Raw genomic sequence first — 19,309 nt, 5'->3', positions numbered from 1 at the left:
AAGGGGAAGGGGGAAATATTCCTGTGCAGCAAGATCAGAAGATCCAACCTTGCAAGGGAAAATGAATATGGGATGAAATGCAAAAGTAACCCACCATTATTTTATACCTTTTTGAATTTCACAATAAATAATTAGTAAGTAGCTAACATAAAAAAATAGAGAACCCATTCAACCCAGAATGTCAGTCATTTTTTTTACTATGTCATGGCCCTGCTGGTGCTATGTACAGGTAGTCCTCAACTTATGACTGTTTAGAGACCATCTGAAGTTATGACTTATATCCAAAATTTCAATGGTAACCCCTGGGTTACATGACCACACTTAGAACACTTTTACAGCCATTTAGCAGCGTCCTACAATCATGTGATGTTTTACCACAAATTTGCCAAAAACTGGCAGTTACTTTCATTTTTTGACAAAACCGCATCCATAGTGAACCATTGGTTCACTTAACAACCGTGTGTTTACTTAAGGATCATAGCATTTAATTTATGACTGCTGCATCCACTTAATGACTACCATAAAAGTATTTTAAAATTGGGACATCACCATTACGGCTTATTACAGTTGTAATTTGAGGACTATCTGTAGAGGTTTTTTTTTTAAATTTTGCTAGTTGCCTAGCCATTGTGGCCAAATACACCCCCCAAAATGTATCCTCCATTGGGAAAGGTCCAAGAGAAAGGTACTTCCCCCTTGGAGAACTGTCTTATAGGAAAAGTAGAAGATTTTGAGTCCTCTTCTACACATAAAGAGGCAATCTTGTATTGGCATTACTGGTATTTGTGCCAATTGGCATACATTCTGATAGCACAGCCTTTGGGAGCATTTTGGCAGCTCAGTCAATTAACTTGTGGCACAGTAGCTACCCAGAGGAATGGTATCACTGAAAACACTCAGAGACAGACCAGAACTGCTTCAAAGAATTGGAACATAAAGCTGGTGATTGTATGAAAGTGCTTTGAATTGCATCAGAGAAGAAAAAGAAAGGAAACTAGAATGGCATGTGCCATTTATAGTGTTTTATATATGGGATCTGAAGTAAAAAGGTTGTCAAAGGAAATAAGCACTTTGTGGTAATAAGCCAAAAGAACATATGTCATAGACTGGGGACACTGAACATACCTCATTCCCATTTGACTGTAACATCTTTGTATACAACCTAAGGACACGTACCTTTGCTGATCCCCAGATTGGCTGAAACTTCCAGAATCTTAAAAATAAATAAATATATGTAAATAAACTGCAACTAAACATGTAGTGAAGAAGACATTTACATCTAAGAATTTTGAACTACTATAATTGTAAGTTGTGATGAAGCCCCTAAAATTTATTTTGCATCTCTTAGGAAGCTCTTTATTCAGACGAATTTCCACATTCTGTTGTGTAGAATATTATGTTTAATTTCTTCTGTTAATATTTTACAAGAAGGGACTTTTAATTTTTAATCTTGAAATCTGTGCAAATGAAAATAAATAGGAAAGGCTAATCTTGCTTGGAAAGCAGATCTTCATTTCTACAGAGGGTACAGGGGACTATCCCAAAGGCCCTGAAGACGTGGCTTTGTCAGCAGGCCTGGGGACCACAAATGGAGATGGAATTGATCAAGTGGTTGATTTGATTGTGTTGCTCCTGCAACACGGGTGGGATCAAATTCTATGTTGTGTATTTGTAATACTGTAACCCTCCCGGAGTTATTGTGTGTGAGTTGGGCAGCCATATAAATTTGTTTGGTAATTAAATAAGACTGATTAAGAACAGCAAAGAAAATATAGCATACACTCGTTAAAATGTGTATGTGTATTAAAATGTGAAAATATTTACAGACCTCTCGCATCCTGGACATAAACTGTTTCAACTCCTACCCTCAAAACGACGCTATAGAGCACTGCACACCAGAACAACTAGACACAAGAACAGTTTTTTCCCGAAGGCCATCACTCTGCTAAACAAATAATTCCCTCAACACTGTCAGACTATTTACTGAATCTGCACTACTATTAATTGTCTCATAGTTCCCATCACCAATCTCTTTCCACTTATGACTGTATGACTGTAACTTTGTTGCTGGTAATCCTTATGATTTATATTGATATATTGACCATCAATTGTGTTGTAAATGTTGTACCTTGATGAACGTATCTTTTCTTTTATGTATACTGACAGCATATGCACCAAGACAAATTCCTTGTGTGTCCAATCACACTTGGCCAATAAAATTCTATTCTATTCTAAAATCAACCAGGATGTATGCTGATTATAAATACAGCAAATGATGTTTGAAGGTTCCCAAGATAAGAATCAGGGACATTGGTACACTGAAATTGGCAAGTTTAATTGTTTCAACATGGCAAGCATTACAATAATCAGTACTAAAAACACAAGACTTATCAGTTTCTGGTTCTATCCTGGGGGAAAGAACTGTATATGTAAGTTTGTTTTATTATGCAAACTATTAAATGATGTGAAACATATAAATTAGGGGTTGGGAATAGATTTAAGAGATCAGCCTCTCACTTTGGAATAACAGTTTAAGATAAAGTGGAAAACCAACAGACAAACTTGTAAGTGTGCATCCAAAGACCTAGAGCAGATTAGGGATAATTAGAAATGGCACTGAAAATAGAGATCATAATGACTAATGGTGCAACCTCATCTGGAATATTATATGCACTCCTGGTTGCCATGCCTCAAAAAGAATAGAGAAGAGCTAGAGAAAGTTCAATGGAGCTAAATTAAGCTGATAAAGAGGCTGGAACAGTTTACCTATAAGAAAAGCATGTGACATTTGGGGTATTTTAGTCTAGAAAGGAGATCAGTGAGAGGAGACTAAGGTGTATAAAATTACAGTTAGTCCTTGACTTACAACCATTCATTTAACAACCATTCAAAATTACTGAATTAAAAAGTTCTTGCACTTATAACTACCAGAGCATCCTCATGGTCACATGACCCAAATTTGGCCGCTTGGCAACCAGTATGTATTTACAAAAGTTGCAGCATCCTGGGGTCATGTGATTGCCATCTGACATCTTCCCAGATAGCTTCCTATAAGTGAAGTCAATGGGGGAAACTTAACTCATGATTCACTTAACAACTGTGGCAAAAAGGTTGTAAAATCAAGCATCACTCACTTTAATAACCACCTTGCTTAACAATGGAAATGCTGGTCCCAGTTGTGGTTGTAAGTCAAGGACTACATATATGCACAGGTATGAATAAAGTGAATAAGGGAATGCTATTTAACCTGTACCAAAGTATTTTAAACAAAAGTTATTTAAAGGTTATTTCCTGATTGCTTATTTGTAGCCTATGACTATCATTAAGTGTTGTATCATTAAGTGCTCAATTTGTACCCTATGACATTAAGTGTTGTAAGTATTGTACCTTGATGAAGATATCATTTCTTTTATGTACACTGAGAGCATATGCACCAAGACAAATTCCTTGTGTATCCAATCACACTTGGCCAATAAAAAAAATCTATTCTATTCTAACAAAATTGAATCCTGGAAGAATCAGGATAAAAGGAATTTTTTTAAAAAAAATATTTTTAAACACAATACAGAATTCAACTTTTATCATGACATGTGCTAGCTACCAGCTTGTCCTTAAAACATTATTGAAAAATTCATGAAAGTGATGGGGATCAATGACTATTAGCTTTGATGGCAATGTAACTGCCTCTGAAGGCCATCTGCTGGGAGATTTGTCAGCTTCCCGGTACAGTTAATTGGCCATTGTGTGAACAGAATGCTGAACTAGATGATCCTGGGGTTTGAGAGCAGGCAACTGTTTCTGTACCATAAGAAATGAGCCAAAGCAAAAGTGTTGCTTTCATGTAATAAAAATAATTTTTGTATGTGATTTTTTTAGAACATATTCTAAAGATCTTTAAGATTTCCTCTAAAATCAATTTGGATTAACATCCAGTTAATCCAATTTGGATTAACATCCAGTTGAACTTGATCAAATATTTTGAAGTTCAAAATATGTGATAATTCATTGACTGAAGATAAAGTATGTTTTTATTTTCTAGTCAGTAACTGGAGATGGGATTGGTGCTTGGATCAAGTGTGATTTTTAGACACAGTGAATGAGATATGTTGCATCTATTACTATAAATAGTTTGTCTGAGATACAACTTGTTACTTAATACTAGTCAGTCACCACCAACACAATCAAACGCATACATCACACTAGTGAATCCTGTGTAATGGGATCTGGGTATGTGGAAACCTGTACTTTGTTTCTAAGACCAATGTTAGTTTTTACCTCCCTCCCACAATAAATTTACTTCATTTCGAAGCCTGGCTATAAAACATGCTATGATCATGTGGAAGGGGTCTGCTTTCTACCACATACACATATGCATGCTGCAGATGTTTCCTTTCATTCCTTAACCTCTTCTGCAACTAGTATCAAAAGCATTTTTTAAAATATTATGTACATTCTTATAATAAATTTATAAGACAATAAGTTTTAAATGTGCCCGAATCACAAACAGAGGACTGACACAACTGTAGAACAGCAAGATTTGCAATGGTAGCTTTACTGACATTTGAAAGCCACTACTTAAGCTCACAAAGCATAAAATGAGCAACACAGCCATTATGGGAAATGTAGTTCATTAGCCATCAAAACCTGAGATAAACTTGAAGGACACTTTACCTTTAGCTGGTGATCTCAATTACAGTTCAAAAAAGAACAAGTGAGCTAAGAATTCTTTAAATGAGATGTAATGGAAGGCAAAGCAAAGAAGAGAAAGTAGAAGAACGGGCAAAAAAAAAAAAAAGCCTGACTGCAGAAGAGAACTGGTCAAAAGTATACCCGTTTCTTAAAAAAAGGTGCCTCAGGAGATTTTTGCTAATCTATTTAACTCCATAAATGTGGAGCTTTTATCAGATAAATTTAAGCTTAAACTTTAGTTAATATGCGTCTCACCTTTATTATGGTAATCCTTTTGTTATCAAAGAGGTTCATATTATTCCTTAAAATACATATGGAAGGGAAGAGGGTCTCTTAATAATTTTATACCAACAATTAAAGTACTATGCCTTAAAACACTACATTGAAGATTGTCTTGTTAAAAATTTGCCCTCCAATCATTAAAATCTGCATAGAAATCCCCTTTTTGAGGGCTCTATTTTTCAGATATGGTGAAACAGGCCTTATTCTCAAATATTGGAAAGCTTTTTATTCACTGTCTAGTAGTGTTGTGTTTAACATACTGAACTGGGAACAGGAGATCCAAGTTCACGTTCCATTGGGTTATGAAAGGTCATAAGACAATTTGGAGCTAGTTTTATCTATCAGTCCACAAGAGCAAGACTGTTATTGAGCAAAATTGCAGGATGTAGTATTAACATACACTTGTTGCAGGAGGAAAGATTAGACAGTCCCCCTAATAAATTGATCTAATAAATGACCTCCTCTCTATTTGTTACAATCTTTGTGTCACTTGCAAACTGTGGATAACCTTATAGGAGCCTTTTGTATTTTGTTACAAAACACCCCCTTGCTAACCTCAGAATTTTCCTTACTACTTGGGGGAAGAGGCATATAGTCATCTTAAAGACTACAGTGTTTCCCTGAAAATAAGACCGTCTTATATTTTTTTGAACCCCAAAATAAGCGCTTGGCCTTATTTTTGGAGTGGTCTTATTATTTTGGAGCGTATGGAGCAAGATGGGGCTCCTCTTACCGTCTTACCTGATTTCCAGCTCTGCGTTTAAATATTTTCTGGGGGAGGCTTATTCTAGCACATGCGCTCAAAAGCCCGATTGGGCTTATTATCAGGGGATGTCTTATTTCAGGGAAACAGGGTATGTTGCACTTTTATATAGTTCATTATCTAGGAATGCTTAAAGGGCCCATATTAGAAAAGAACCCTTTTAATTTATAATAATGCTGGCATTTTGGGGGGAATTATATCTATTTCCTATTTATAATTTACTTTTTATTAAAAAGAAACTAAAACAAAAATGCAAAACAGCCTGGCAAACCTTTGTTTGGTTTCTGAGCTTGACATGCTTCCACCCTCTGCATTTCCCCACACTATACTCTGACATTATTCAAAATATTTTTTACTTGCTTCTTTCACCTTTTCTTACCAGCTCCCCCCCCCCAAAAAAAACACTGTTAAGGAGTTTTTTTCCTCCTAAAATTACTATTATTTATATCCTACAAAGTCATACTTTCTACAGAATCTGTCAGGGTCATCCTTACATTTTTATTAGCTATGTAATAAAGGAATCTAGAGAAGTACCTTCCCAGCAACTCTACTAAGGCATATTAAGCTACGAAAACAACTGGCCCAAGAGCACCTGAGGACTTGAATAAACTTATTGAATTAGTTCTTTCCATCCTACATTTAACTATAATACACTTTTTTAAAAAAGAGAAAGTTGCAATCACAAAAATAAATAAATAAATAAAGCCTTCATTATAAACAGTATATTTGCGAAGTTCAGTGAAGATGAAGAGACATACAGAACTGAAGACTTATTTCAATCATGTCAGACAGGTCTCTGTATGAAACAGATTATTGGAGAAGGTAAGATTTTGGTCTGGCCCAGAAGAGGCTTTTTTCGGATTCTTAAAAACTTGAGTTATCTTACTACTTGTGTTAATTTATTTGAAAAAATAAAGAGTAACACAGCATTCTTTTGTAAATTTAATACACGGGCACGGGTTCAAGTTCGGGGATGGGGGGGAAAGAATACCCAAAAAGAGAGAGAGAGAGAGAGTCGGCCACGCCCAGACTGGTCGAGCCTAACTTGAATTAAGACCGATTAAGACCCGGGTGGAGATTTCGAGATTGAGGGAGGGTAGAGTGGTGGACCGAGAGCGCAGGCGCACTAGCCTCTAAGATGGCGACGGCCAGAACAGTCCCGCTAAGGGCTCTCCCGCCTCCTGCATACACCACGCCCTCTCCCGCCTCTTTTCAGCCCCTCTAGTGACAGGCCTCACTTTTCCTCTTTCGCCCAACAAGGGGAGAAGGGGGAGGAAATAAACCTACCCGACGCCATCCCGGTCACCAACCCCAACGGGCAAACCAGCGGCGGGGAAAGCAAAAAGCCCCCCGAGCGACACACTGTATCTGCCGCCTCCTCCGCCAGCAGGCTGACTGACTCTGGCGGTGGTAGCGTACTCGACGCCGCCGTCGCTTCGACTGCGGAGCGACGCAGCCAATCAGAGCAGGCGGAAGATACCAACTTGAACGACGCTTGCAGCAAAAAAAGGGGGGGAGTTAAAGGAGGAGATTGGAATAATCCGACTAATATGCGGGATGTGTGTGTGTGTGGGAGAAATAATAAGTAGAAAGAGTCTCTGTTCCCAAATGGGCTGTACCACCGTGGATATAAAAGAGGAGGGTCAGAACGACAGGCTACGAAGGAATGTCCCATTGTAGCCTAAATAATGAATAATCTGCTTTCAGGTCAAATGAATTCATTTATTACATTTATATCATGTCTTTCATCTAAGGAATTTAACATAATAAACAAGGCTCTGTCCGCCAAATATTGATCCTCACAATAACTACGGGATCGCTTAGGTCACTGCTCAGTCGCAGAGCCTTAACATGTGTGGACTTTAAATCCCAGAATTCCCTAGCAGCGTGTTCACCTTGTTCCCTCTCTCCACATCTTTTGACCATAGTTTGGTATAATTTTATTGCTATACATATAGTTGTATTGTTTTATCGGTTTTAACTTTTGCAAGCCGCCCAGCGTTGCAAATAAATTTAATAAATAATAGTAATTTCAGATGTTTAGGAGAGAAGTGGGAATGATAACCTTTTTTCAGATTTTGCAGGGAAATTCATGGGATTCCTATCCAGAAACTTCAGTTACAAAAGTATGTAAGGAACTCAAAGTTCAAGGTGAAAGCTATTTATTGATGCAATTTATATGACTTCACCTGGTAACTCTGGGCATCTAACCACAGCAACAACACCATAAAAATATAAGACATTTAGATATGAAACTGAATTTTTTTTCTTTTCATCCAATTTCAGGAAAACTTAGTGGACCCATAAATAAGACAGATAAAGATTAAGAAATAAAGATGGTGAATTATGATATGAGTATCTGCCCAGGGCAGAGTTCAATAAGAAGTTGCCTAGTGTGATTACAGCTCTTCGATTCCTGCCGTACTTTCCAACATTTCTTTATTTAATAAGATTTTATTAACTTTAATTATGAAATGAAAACACAGAAAAAAAATAGAGAAGTAAGAAAAAAAGTACAAAGAAAAGGGAAAAAAGTAATGACTTCCAATTTTTTTCAGTGCGGTAAAATACAAAAGAATTACAACCTCAATCTTTTCCTTTACATTTCGCAACATTTCAAGCTATTTCTATAATAACAAAACCAGTCTAATTATCAAAATCTAAAATCAAAGTTTCATTTTCGTGAGTTTTGAGGAAAAATTCTACAAGCAATTGCCAAATATAAACAAAGATAATTCTCTTTGGTTAAAACAGCTTCATCATCTCTTTACCATCCACTGTTCCAGAATTAGTGTGTCTTTCAATCTTTGTGCATATAATATTCTTACTATTGTCAACCTGTATGATAACAAAGCCCTACATTTTCTTTCAAATTTTTGGTCCCTCAAATCTAAAAGAAAAACATTTTGTTTCAATTTTATATTTATTTTAAGAATCTTCTGATTAAAGTAAATATCTGGTCCCAGTATTTCTGACTAGAATAGAATAGAATAGAATAGAATAGAATAGAATAGAATAGAATAGAATAGAATAGAATAGAATAGAATAGAATTTTTTATTGGCCAAGTGTGATTGGACACAAGGAATTTGTCTTGGTGCATATGCTCTCAGTGTACATAAAAGAAAAGATACTTCTCATAAGTCCACCAGAGATAAATGTTAAAAAAAAAAACCCTTGGAATTGCCTTTGCATTTCCAACATACATTTAAAACTCTTTTATATATTTTTGATAATGCCTATGAAACATTATATTTTTTTTCTTTCAAATTATAATTCAGTGCAAATTTTAATCAATTAGTCCACATATTAAAACTTTCCAACATTTCTGAAAGTTAAAAAACGCTCTAATTTTGCACACCAACCAATATCTGCTTATTTTGACTGTTTTGCATTTTTTATCTCTAAATGGCTTAGAGTTGTGGATCGATGGTTGACAGTAACCTCTAACTTATTTACTCTTGCCGTAATCAGAAGAAGGATATTAGGCCTATTGATTATATCCATAGTAGGCAAAAGGTTTTCAGACATGAGAAACTTTAACACTAATATAGGTGGCTCTCAATTTAAGATCATAACTGAGCCCAGAATTATAATTGTAAGTTATTGCGGTCATAAGTTGAAGGATCATCTGATCAGACCAGACCAGACCTGATTTTTCATCATTTTTTGTGGTGGTCATTAAGTGAGCTCTGAGGTCATTAAGCAAATCAATTTCCTCCAATGAGCATTTTTTGCTAGAAACGGAAAGTAAATGACAGAAACAGGCAAAAATCACAGTCTTGTGACTGCAAGATGCTTTACTTTACTTTATTTTATTGATTGCCTTTGGGCCATATCAAAGTGCAAAGTTCCAGAAACAAATTATTACTAAAATTTGATAAAAGCAATTTAAAATGAAATTGGAATAAGATATGTATCAGGGTTCCAAGGAACACCCCCAACAAAATAAAGCTCTGAGGCTTGAGGTTCCAATTTATTAGAGATGTCATGTTGGCACAGCTGGGAAAACCTGAAACTGAAAGCTTCCAGATTTTCCACACCCAGTTGACAGTTCACAGCCCTGCCCCACACCCACAAGTTCATCAGATTGTTCAACTCTTCACATTCATTTGGATACAATCTTCAGGCAGTCTCCATCAGACGCAGAATGTCCTTGAATATGGAATGTTGTTATGACTAACTTTTACCGCTCCAAAAACAATCCCCTCCCAACTTCCCCAGCTAAAATATGTGGCAGTTAAGAAGCAAAAAAAAAAAAATGCAGTTCAAAACTGACAATATGATTTAAAATGAAATTGGAATAAAATACAGTCTAAAATGAAATCGGAAAAGAATACAATAATTTAAGATACAGATAAAATATGATAAAATAAAATTTCAGTGTCACCCCTGCAATCTACCCCAAGACTGCAAGTTGCTACAAACAGCTATAAACAGTGATGGTTTGCCCCCGGTTCGGACTCGTTCTATAGAACCGGTATTAAAACCGGCAGGAGGCTCCGCCCACTGACCCAAACGTCATCAAAAGTGATCTGCACATGTGCAGAAGAGCACACACGCACAAATGATGCGAACTGGTAGTAAAGGTAAGTAGAACCCACCCCTGGCTATAAAGGTCAGTTACCAAGCACCCAACATGCACTCACATGATGGGATGGAGGGGGGGCAGCCATTGTAACTTCAAAAACAGATTGTAAATAGAATTGGGGGGGGATCGTTGTAATTGCACAGAGAGTCTGTGATGATGTCCGGGTGGGTGGTCAGAGCCTCCCGCTGCCGCCACTACTGGTTCACCTGAACCGGGGCAAGCTGGTAGAAACCCACCAATGGATCCATGGACAATCTTAGAATATAAAATGATGGATGATTCATCTGCCCTGAAAAAAATAACAGTAATCAATAGAATTGAGGAAGAAAATTTGACTGGGTATCTTAAATCATTATTTTGTTACTGAAATGTAGATGAACAAGTGGAGGCCAAGGGTGGGGTCAAACACATCAGTTTAGAGTATTTACATCCCCGTAAGAGACTTAAGGGGCTCAGGGGCTCAGAGGCTAGGACGTTGAGCTTGTCGATCGGAAGGTCGGCAGCTCAGTGGTTCGAATCCCTAGTGCTGCCGTGTAACGGAGTGAGCTCCCGTTACTAGTCCCAGCTTCTGCCAACCTAGCAGTTTCGAAAGCATGTAAAAATGCAAGTAGAAAAATAGGGACCACCTTTGGTGGGAAGGTAACAGCGTTCCGTGCGCCTTTGGCGTTGAGTCATGCCGGCCACATGACCACAGAGACGTCTTCGGACAGCGCTGGCTCTTCGGCTTTGAAACGGAGATGAGCACCGCCCCCTAGAGTCAGCAATGACTAGCACGTACGTGCGAGGGGAATCTTTACCTTTACCTTTAAGAGACCTAAGTCCAACCCCATCTCTTGAAGTCTTTTGACTCTTATCTGGCACTAATTTGCCTTGACCATTAGTAGTTCAGATTTTTGTGTATAGATAGAACGAAATAAACTTGTAGTACAGGTAGTGCTAGACTTACGGCCCCAACTGAGCCCAAAATTTACGTTGCTAAGCGAGACATTTGTTAAGCGAGCTTTGCCCCATTTCATGACCCTTCTTGCTACAGTTGTTAAATGAATCACTGAAGTTGTTAAGGTAGTAACATGGTTGTTAAGTGAATCTGGTTTATCCATTGACTTTGCTTTGTCAGAAGGTCACAAACCCTGGGACACGGCAGCTGTCATAAATGTGAGATAATTGCCAACAATCTGAATTTTAATCACGTGACCATGGGGATGCTGTATGATGGTCATAAGTATGAAAAATGGTCAGTCACTTTTTTCAGTGAAGTTGTAACTTTGAACGGTCACTAAATGAACTGTTGTAAATTGAGGATTTCCTGTAGTTTTGAACTCTATCCTGGCTCTCGACTTTTTGCACCTGACACTGGCTATACCCATGATGGCGAACCTATGGCATGCAGAGCCGTCTCTGTGGGCACATGCACCGTCGTCTTCTGGTTTCTGGCGTGCTGGCCAGCTGATCTTTGTGAGTGCTGGAGTGCCAAAGAACGGTCTGAAAATGGCCTGAAAAATGGCCCAAACCAGCCATTATAATACCAGGCAGTATTTTGGGCCATTTTCAGGCCATTTTTCGGGACGTTTTTTGGTGGTTTGGGGGTCATTTTTCGGGCCAGCGCACACATCTGGCCAGCTGATCTTTGGGGTTCCGGCACACACACGTGTACATGCGTTCCGTTTTGGGCACTCGGTGCTGAAAACATTCGCCATCACTGGGCTATACCCATGTGGCAGCCATTTTCTGAACTTGGACTGTTAGCCGTAAACATCAGCACTGAAACCATTAATCAAAGAGAACCCTCCTCCACTGCTGCCATCAGCACTCTTCTTATTCCTTCTTATAAGAGAGGCCACAATCGACTTCCAGGATTCCCAACATGCCTCTTCCTGGGGATATCAGAGTTTAAGAAGTGCTTTTTTTTTTTAGTCAATTTAGTGGCAAAATTGACTACTTTGTTTAAAAAAAAGAACATAAGTACTTTTGTTTCCACATGGAGGCCACTTCTGAACTTCGTGCTTGATGTGGAAAAGAATGAAACTCTGACTTTGGGTTTTTACAGATTAGACCGATAGATCTTTATAGAAATGACTTGTTCGTACTATTATGGAAAAGCAAAAAGTTGTGATTTGATGTTAAGGCCTTATTTTACTGTAACAGAGACTAGTGTCTAAACTTATGGAGCTTGGGCTTTCTTAGTTGATCTGCCTTTGGATTATGGATTTCCTGCCTGGCTGTTCTCAGAGGGTCAGATTAGGTAATCAGCCCTTATTCGTAACACTGGTACACCACAAGGTTGCGTGTTGAGTCCCTTACTCTATACCAGTGGTAGTCAACCTGGTCCCTACCGCCCACTAGTGGGGGTTCCAGCTTTCATGGTGGGCGGTAGTACTGAAGCACTTTCCATTTTTTAATTTAATTGACTTTTAAAAAAAATTTCATAGCATTATTTAAAAACATTTTCATTAGGTTTTCATAAAATTCCACGTGACAATTTAAATTTCTGAAAATATACTAGTTGTATCGCCCATGCACAAGTTTAGTTCACATTATGTAAGTGAAACTAAATGGCGCTATAGTGTGACTGCAAACAAAAGAGCCTCGTCCCAGAATAGCTCGCGCATCTCCCCCCACACCACCCAGCTGTAACAGACAAGCAGAGCTGGTAGCTGACGCCCCCTCCCCCTGTCCCAAATTCAATCCACGATGCATGAGAGGCATGCGCAGACAACAATACGTGGTGCATTACTGTGGAACCAGTGGGCGGTTAGAAAATTTTACTACTAAAAGAGATACAAAAGTGGGCAATAGGTATAAAAAGCTTGACTACCCCTGCTCTATACTCTTTATGTGCATGACTGCATTCCCACTCATGCTAGTAATATGATTACTAAATTAGCAGATGATACAACAGTGGTGAGACTCATCTTGGGGTGGGGAGGGATGAGTCTGCCTATCGAGATGAGGTGGACCTGTTGCTTTTGTGGTGTGGAGACAATAACTTGTCCTTAACACCAATCAGACCAAGGAGTTTATAGCGGATTATAGAAGGAACAGATCAGACATCCAGCCCTTGCTTATCAATGGAGACCAAGTGGAGCAAGTGGCCAGTTTTAAGTTTCTGAATATTATCATAAAAGAGGACCTGACCTGGGGCACTCACATTGCAGCACTGGTCAAAAGGGCCCAGCAGAGATTATACTACCTGAGACTTCTCAGGAAACAACAACTGAATGAAAAACTGCTGGTGGCCTTCTACCACTGCACCATAGATAGTATTTTAACTTACTGCACCTGTGTATGATTAGCCAATTGCACATTGGCAGATAGGACAGCACTCCAGAGTGTTAACATCATTGCCTAGAGGATCATTGCTTGCCCTCTCCCCTCTTTGGAAGACTTTTATAGCTCCCACTGCCTTAAGAAAGTTCAAAACATTCTTAAAGATCCATCTCATCCTGGGCACCCTTTTTTTGAACTATTACCCTTTGGCAGACGGTACATAAAAACAAGGACAAATAGGCTGAAAAACCGCTTCTATGCCAGGGCGGTAACTATATTGAATTCTACTGTATAATGCAATACTAATGCAATTCAATTCAATTGTATAGAATGTGAAGGATGTGTGTTTGTGTTTTATTTTTATAGTTATAATGTACACTGAAGATGACATTTAATTCCGTTGTACGAGGTGTAATGACAACAGAGAGAGTTGGAAGTCAATGCTTCTTTTTCTTTTCTTTTTTTCCCCTGTCTTTCCTCACTTCTCTTTCCTCTCACCCCACACTGCTTTTCTATTTACTTTTTGTATTTTATAATACTTTATAATAAAAATGTTATTCTGTTAAGAAGTACTTTTTCCCCTCAAGATAAAACAAATTCCTTGATTCCGAGATCAGTTTTAAGCTTACATGTTTTGTACAGTCCCAGATTTGATGAACCTTAGAAACGAATCAAATCCCATCAACTTGAAAATCTACCCATCCTTCCAAAAATAATCTAATGTTCTTGGTACACATGCTTCCCAGAAATAAACTTTGTTTTAATCCATGAGATTTATTTCCCCAAAAGCAAAGGAGATGGCGGCTGCCTCTCTAAAGCAGGTCCAATCAGGAATGCTCCAGAAATTACAGAACAGCCTAAATGTTCAAGTTGGAAAAAAAGGCATGTTACAACAAAGAAAAAATGCCAGTTGAGAGAAAAACATATCTAACCTGGGGTGTAGCTATCCTCTCTTCTGTCAGCAGACTATTCTGGATCAGCAGTCCAAGTGACAGTGAAAGTTGGTGCTAAGTCAGGATCAGCCACCGGAGAAAGTAAAAGTGTAAGTACAATTTTATTCAAAATTAAATGGTAAACAGCTGATAATCGTATCTAAAAGACAGAGCAACCAACTAGCAAAGAATAAAACAGTAAAATGTTTTCTCAAAATGCAGTGGGACCAGTTTTTCTTTTCCTGTGAGTGGCATTTTCTTCTTTCTTTTCTTGAAACAAAATCTTCAAAGGTATGATAAGTCACATTCTATTCAGAACGAGAAGATCCTGCAATACAAATGCTGATGTGTATCCCAACCTCCTAATTATTCTGGACCTTGCCAATATGTTTTTATTTTTTGATGTTCAGCATGCCATGATTTATGAACCAGAGGATTTCAGCAGGTTCTGACCAGTTCTGGAGAACTGGTAGTAGAAATTTTGAGTAGTTCGGAGAACCGGTAAATACCACCTCTGGCCCCACCCCCATCTATTCTCTGCCTTCTGAGTCCCAGCTGATTGGAAGGAAATGGGGATTTTGCAGTAACCTTCCCCTGGAGTGGGGTGGGAATGGAGATTTTACAGTATCCTTCCCCTGCCATGCCCACCAAACCACACCCACAGAACCGGCAGTAAAAAAGTTTGAATCCCACCACTGTACTGAACCCTTTCAAATGCTAGAAGCATTTTATTTATTGGTGGAGGCACAATTACAATACTACACTGTTGTAATCTTTTGATTATACTACCGTACTATAAAGTTAAGGCTGCCCTAATTAGCTATTTGAGGACATAATTAAATTCTTTTGTCCAAAATAAAAAAATTCACTTGGTTCGTTCAGGGAGGTCAAGAAAGTACAAGATCAGGATTCTAAGTGACAGCATTCTGAGTCTTGGAATAAGACATGGCAAAAATAAGATTTGAAGATATGAAGAAGTATAATAAATTGAAGTAGTGTAAAGTATATTTAGTTAGATGTCTTTTTCTCAGATTTCTTTTGTGTATTTTTACTTTTTCAATGTAAATTCAGTTTAATGTAAAATTAATTCAAATGTTGAATAGCGGTAAGTTCTAAATTTGAACAACAGTTTATGCAGAACTAAGGAGCCACTTCTGAAGTTAAAGAATTATATGTGATGTGTGTATTCATAGTAATTTAATGCATTGTGTGAACTTCAGTAACAGTATGAAATGTAATTCGTTCCTGTGACTTTTCCTGCAAATTTATGGAACTCTAAATGATAACTCTCTGGAAAATAGGAATAAGTAGGTAATCAGTGTTTTTTAAAACTTTAGGTCCAACCAAAGAAAATGGCTTCAAATGGAGTATCTATGATGATTCTATTCTTTATCTCCATCTCTGCTATCAGTATTTCTTGGTCTCAAAACCCACAAGCCTTTCAAAGGAAACATATGACATTTCTGGATAACATAGACCACAACAGATGCAACAGTGAGATGCAAAATAGAAGGATTTCTTTGACTAGGAGTGGATGCAAACGGCTCAACACATTCATCCATGCCCCTGAGAAGCTTATTGACCAAACCTGTGTGCTGGGGAAACCATATGTGATCCAAAATTTGGAATATAAGAAGAGCAGCATGAAATTTCGTGTGACAAGTTGCAGACTTTCTCAGGAATATGGAAAAGATTGCAAGTACAAGGCAGAAGAGAGCAGATGGAAATATATTGTGGTTTCGTGCAACCAAAATGATCGTCCAGTCCATCTGGCAGGGATACTTACCTGGTAAAGCAAGACGATGAACAAATTTGTTTCTCAAGTAGTTGCTTTATTTTATGAGTACAGTAATGCATTTTTTCTGTAGATTCTAGAGAGAAAAACTTATTCTGTTGTGCCAATATCTTTTTTTAAACCCTCTGATTTAGTTTTGGTGCCTTGAAAGAAAACTAGGTTGAGTTTTTTTCTGAAATTCGATATATCAAGCAGATCAGTGGTGGTATTCTGCTGGTTCTAACCAGTTCGGATGAACCAGTAGTGATGGTGGGAGGCTCCGTCCACCTGCCCGAACATCATCACATCCCATTTTTTATGCTCTGCACATGTGTAGATCTTGCATACGCATGGAATGGCGTGTGCAAATGAAGCGAGTGTGCTTGCACGCTCACATTTGTGAACCGGTAGCACAGGTACCATATTTTTCGGAGTATAAGACGCACCAGAGTGTAAGACACACCTTAGTTTTTGGGGAGGAAAATAAGAAAAAAAGCTGATTGGCAGGTAGATCGGCCTCCGGAATACCCCCAATCAGCTGTTCCCAGAGGTGAATTTTAGCAACGGTTCCTTGGTTATGAGCTCTGTGCCCTGCTTTTTTTTCTGCCTCTGAAAGCTTCAGAAACAGATCTTCAGAAAAAAAGCCTCTGAAGCTCTGTTTGGGAGCTTCTTTTCTGAAGCTCTGGGGCTTTTTTTCTAAGCTCCGTTTGGAGCTTTTTTTTAAAGCTCCGTTTGGGGCTTTTTTCAGCCTCTGAAACCTCCGTTTGAGAAGCTGGGCAGGGCTACATTCAAAGTATAAGACGCACCCAGATTTTCACCCTCTTTTTTGGGGGAAAAAGATGCGTCTTATATTCCGAAAAATACGATAAGTGAATACCACCACTGAAACAGATGCTGAAAAAGATAGGGCCAGGGTTATTTTGCTGTCCTTTAGAAGTGCATAGCTGGGGTGTAAAATTGTCCTTCAACACTCTGAAGGAGAACCTGAGAAATATAAATCAACTGGATGGATGATTCTCTTTTCTAGTAATTACAAGATATTTGAGGAAATGAAATGGCTTCCCAGATAGTCTCTGAGTTTGTGCTGGTTTTGTTCCCTGTTTGAAACTAATTCTTGTGCAAGGGCAGAATCCAATTAGACATTTCTAATTACCTACCAAGTCAACCCACAGTTTCTATACTCCGACTCAAGTGCTGCACAATGGAGTGAGCTCCCATCTTTGCCCAGCTGGCCACCTAACAGTTTGAGTGCACGCAAATTTGAGTAGATAAATAGGTACCACTTTGGTGGGAAGGTAACAGTGTTCTGTGCACCTTGGCATTTATTCATGCTGGCCACATGACCATGGAAATATCTTCAGACAACACTGGCTCCCTCACTAAGAAATGGAGATGATCACTGCTCCCTAAAGTCTTCTGTTGTGAATGGGTTTCCTAATTTGCACTATTTAGTCTATCAAAGCTATTGTTGCAGTTTTCATATCGTGTAGAAAATTGTTAAAACATAATTTGTAAGTATAACTGTTGCACAGTTTAGCAATTTAAATATCTACATATCATTCTCTAAACAGTTTTTATTCTATTTCTGTTCATGAGCATTTTTAAAAATTTAACATTTCCAACAGATTTGACACAGTTCAAGAGATTGAATAGCCACAGTTGATGCCACTTCTGGAGAAATAGAACATTTCTTTATATCCAATGGCTCTTAGAAAAGCTGAAAACCACTGGGAAGCTTTAGCTCTGCTTAGATGTATATGCAGCTATAACCTGCCTGCCTTATACAAAACCAATCAATTACTTTAAGCAACAGTCCAAGGTTTGAGATATAATTTGTTCACTTATAACATTAAATCATGACATTTAATTATTTGTACATCAGATTTATTCACCAATACACTAAGTCAGAGTCAAGCAAATCTCAACATGGCTTGACCAGTATGTGAATCTATCTGGTACTTCTTTTTAGGTCTGGTCAGTCAGTTCTCAAAAGCCCAGCCAGCTCGGATACGAACCACAGATTTATAGAATTTTAATTAGTTAGAATTTCTGTCTTTCAAAAGGGCCATTCAAATAGAAGCTTCAGATTATTTTTCAAAGTACACTTGGCAAACAGATTAAGAGAGCCAGTTTGGTGTAGTACCATGATGGCGAACCTCTGGCACACGTGCCACAGGTGGCACGCAGAGCCATTTCTGCAGACACATGAGCCGCTACCCTAGATCAGCTTCACTGCGTGTGTGTGTGTGTGCGCCTCCCGCCAGCCAGCTGATTTTGGGGTCTCTGCCACACATGCGGGAGATACACGCACTGCCCACACTGCCTCTCCCCTCCCAGGAGTCTCCACGCAGCCCATTTTGGATGCCAGGTAAGTACAGGGTTCATGTGGAGACTCTAGGAGGATGAAAAATAGGCCTACCAGAAGTCCAGAAATGGGACGTTTCTGGCTTCTGGAGGGCCGGGGGAGGTCATTTTTGCCCTCCTGCAGGCTCCAAGAAAGCTTCTGGAGCCTGTGGAGGGCGAAAAACAGGCCTAGCGGAAGTCCAGAAACGGGCCATTTCCAGCCTCTGGAGGTTTCAGGGAGGCCTTCTAGGTCCAAAACGGGGTGTGGGGATATGTGCACATGCATGCACAGGAGGGAGCATGGGGGGATTGTGCACACCTGTGCGGGGGGGGGCATGGATGGGGGGCATTGCATTATAGGTGTCGGCACGTGCACCTGAGGAAAAAAAGATTAGCCATCACTGGTGTTGTACTTATGGCACCAGGCTAGAAACCAGGAGACTGAGTTCTAATCCTGCTTTAGGCCCAAAGCCAGTTGGGTGATCCTGGGTCCAGTTACCATCTCTCTGCTCCAGGAATCAAGGAATGGCAAACAACTTTTGAAAAACCGTGCGAATCAAATTGCAGTGACTTCAGTAGCTGCCAGGAATTAAGACTAATTTGAAGGCACACAAGCAAACAAATCTCAATTAAGCAATGGAAACGGGTTTAAAATATTATCACTGTTATA

The 19,309-nt window shown here is 38.8% G+C and overlaps 1 protein-coding gene and 1 long non-coding RNA gene across 2 annotated transcripts in view; one reads left to right on the top strand and one right to left on the bottom strand.

Moving 5' to 3' along the window:
• TAF15 (TATA-box binding protein associated factor 15) overlaps window positions 1-7,172 on the bottom strand; it is a 28,945-nt gene extending 21,773 nt beyond the window's left edge. Inside the window, exons 1-2 of the mRNA XM_058164446.1 lie at window positions 7,022-7,172; window positions 1,177-1,213 (exon numbers count right to left, since the gene is read on the bottom strand). Coding sequence (XP_058020429.1) covers window positions 1,177-1,213; window positions 7,022-7,031 — 47 coding nt within the window. The 5' untranslated portion in view covers window positions 7,032-7,172. The remainder of the gene's footprint in view (window positions 1-1,176; window positions 1,214-7,021) is intronic.
• A 7,327-nt stretch (window positions 7,173-14,499) lies between these two features.
• On the top strand, window positions 14,500-17,878 carry LOC131186723 (uncharacterized). Its single transcript, XR_009152411.1, has 2 exons — window positions 14,500-14,632; window positions 15,860-17,878. It is a non-coding gene; the product is annotated as an uncharacterized LOC131186723 (long non-coding RNA).
• The last annotated feature ends 1,431 nt before the right edge of the window (window positions 17,879-19,309 follow it).

This window comes from Ahaetulla prasina, chromosome 1 (assembly GCF_028640845.1).
Source record: "Ahaetulla prasina isolate Xishuangbanna chromosome 1, ASM2864084v1, whole genome shotgun sequence".
Lineage (NCBI taxonomy): Eukaryota > Metazoa > Chordata > Lepidosauria > Squamata > Colubridae > Ahaetulla > Ahaetulla prasina.
Note: the sequence above shows the minus strand (reverse complement) of the source record. Positions and strands in the feature narration are given on the sequence as shown.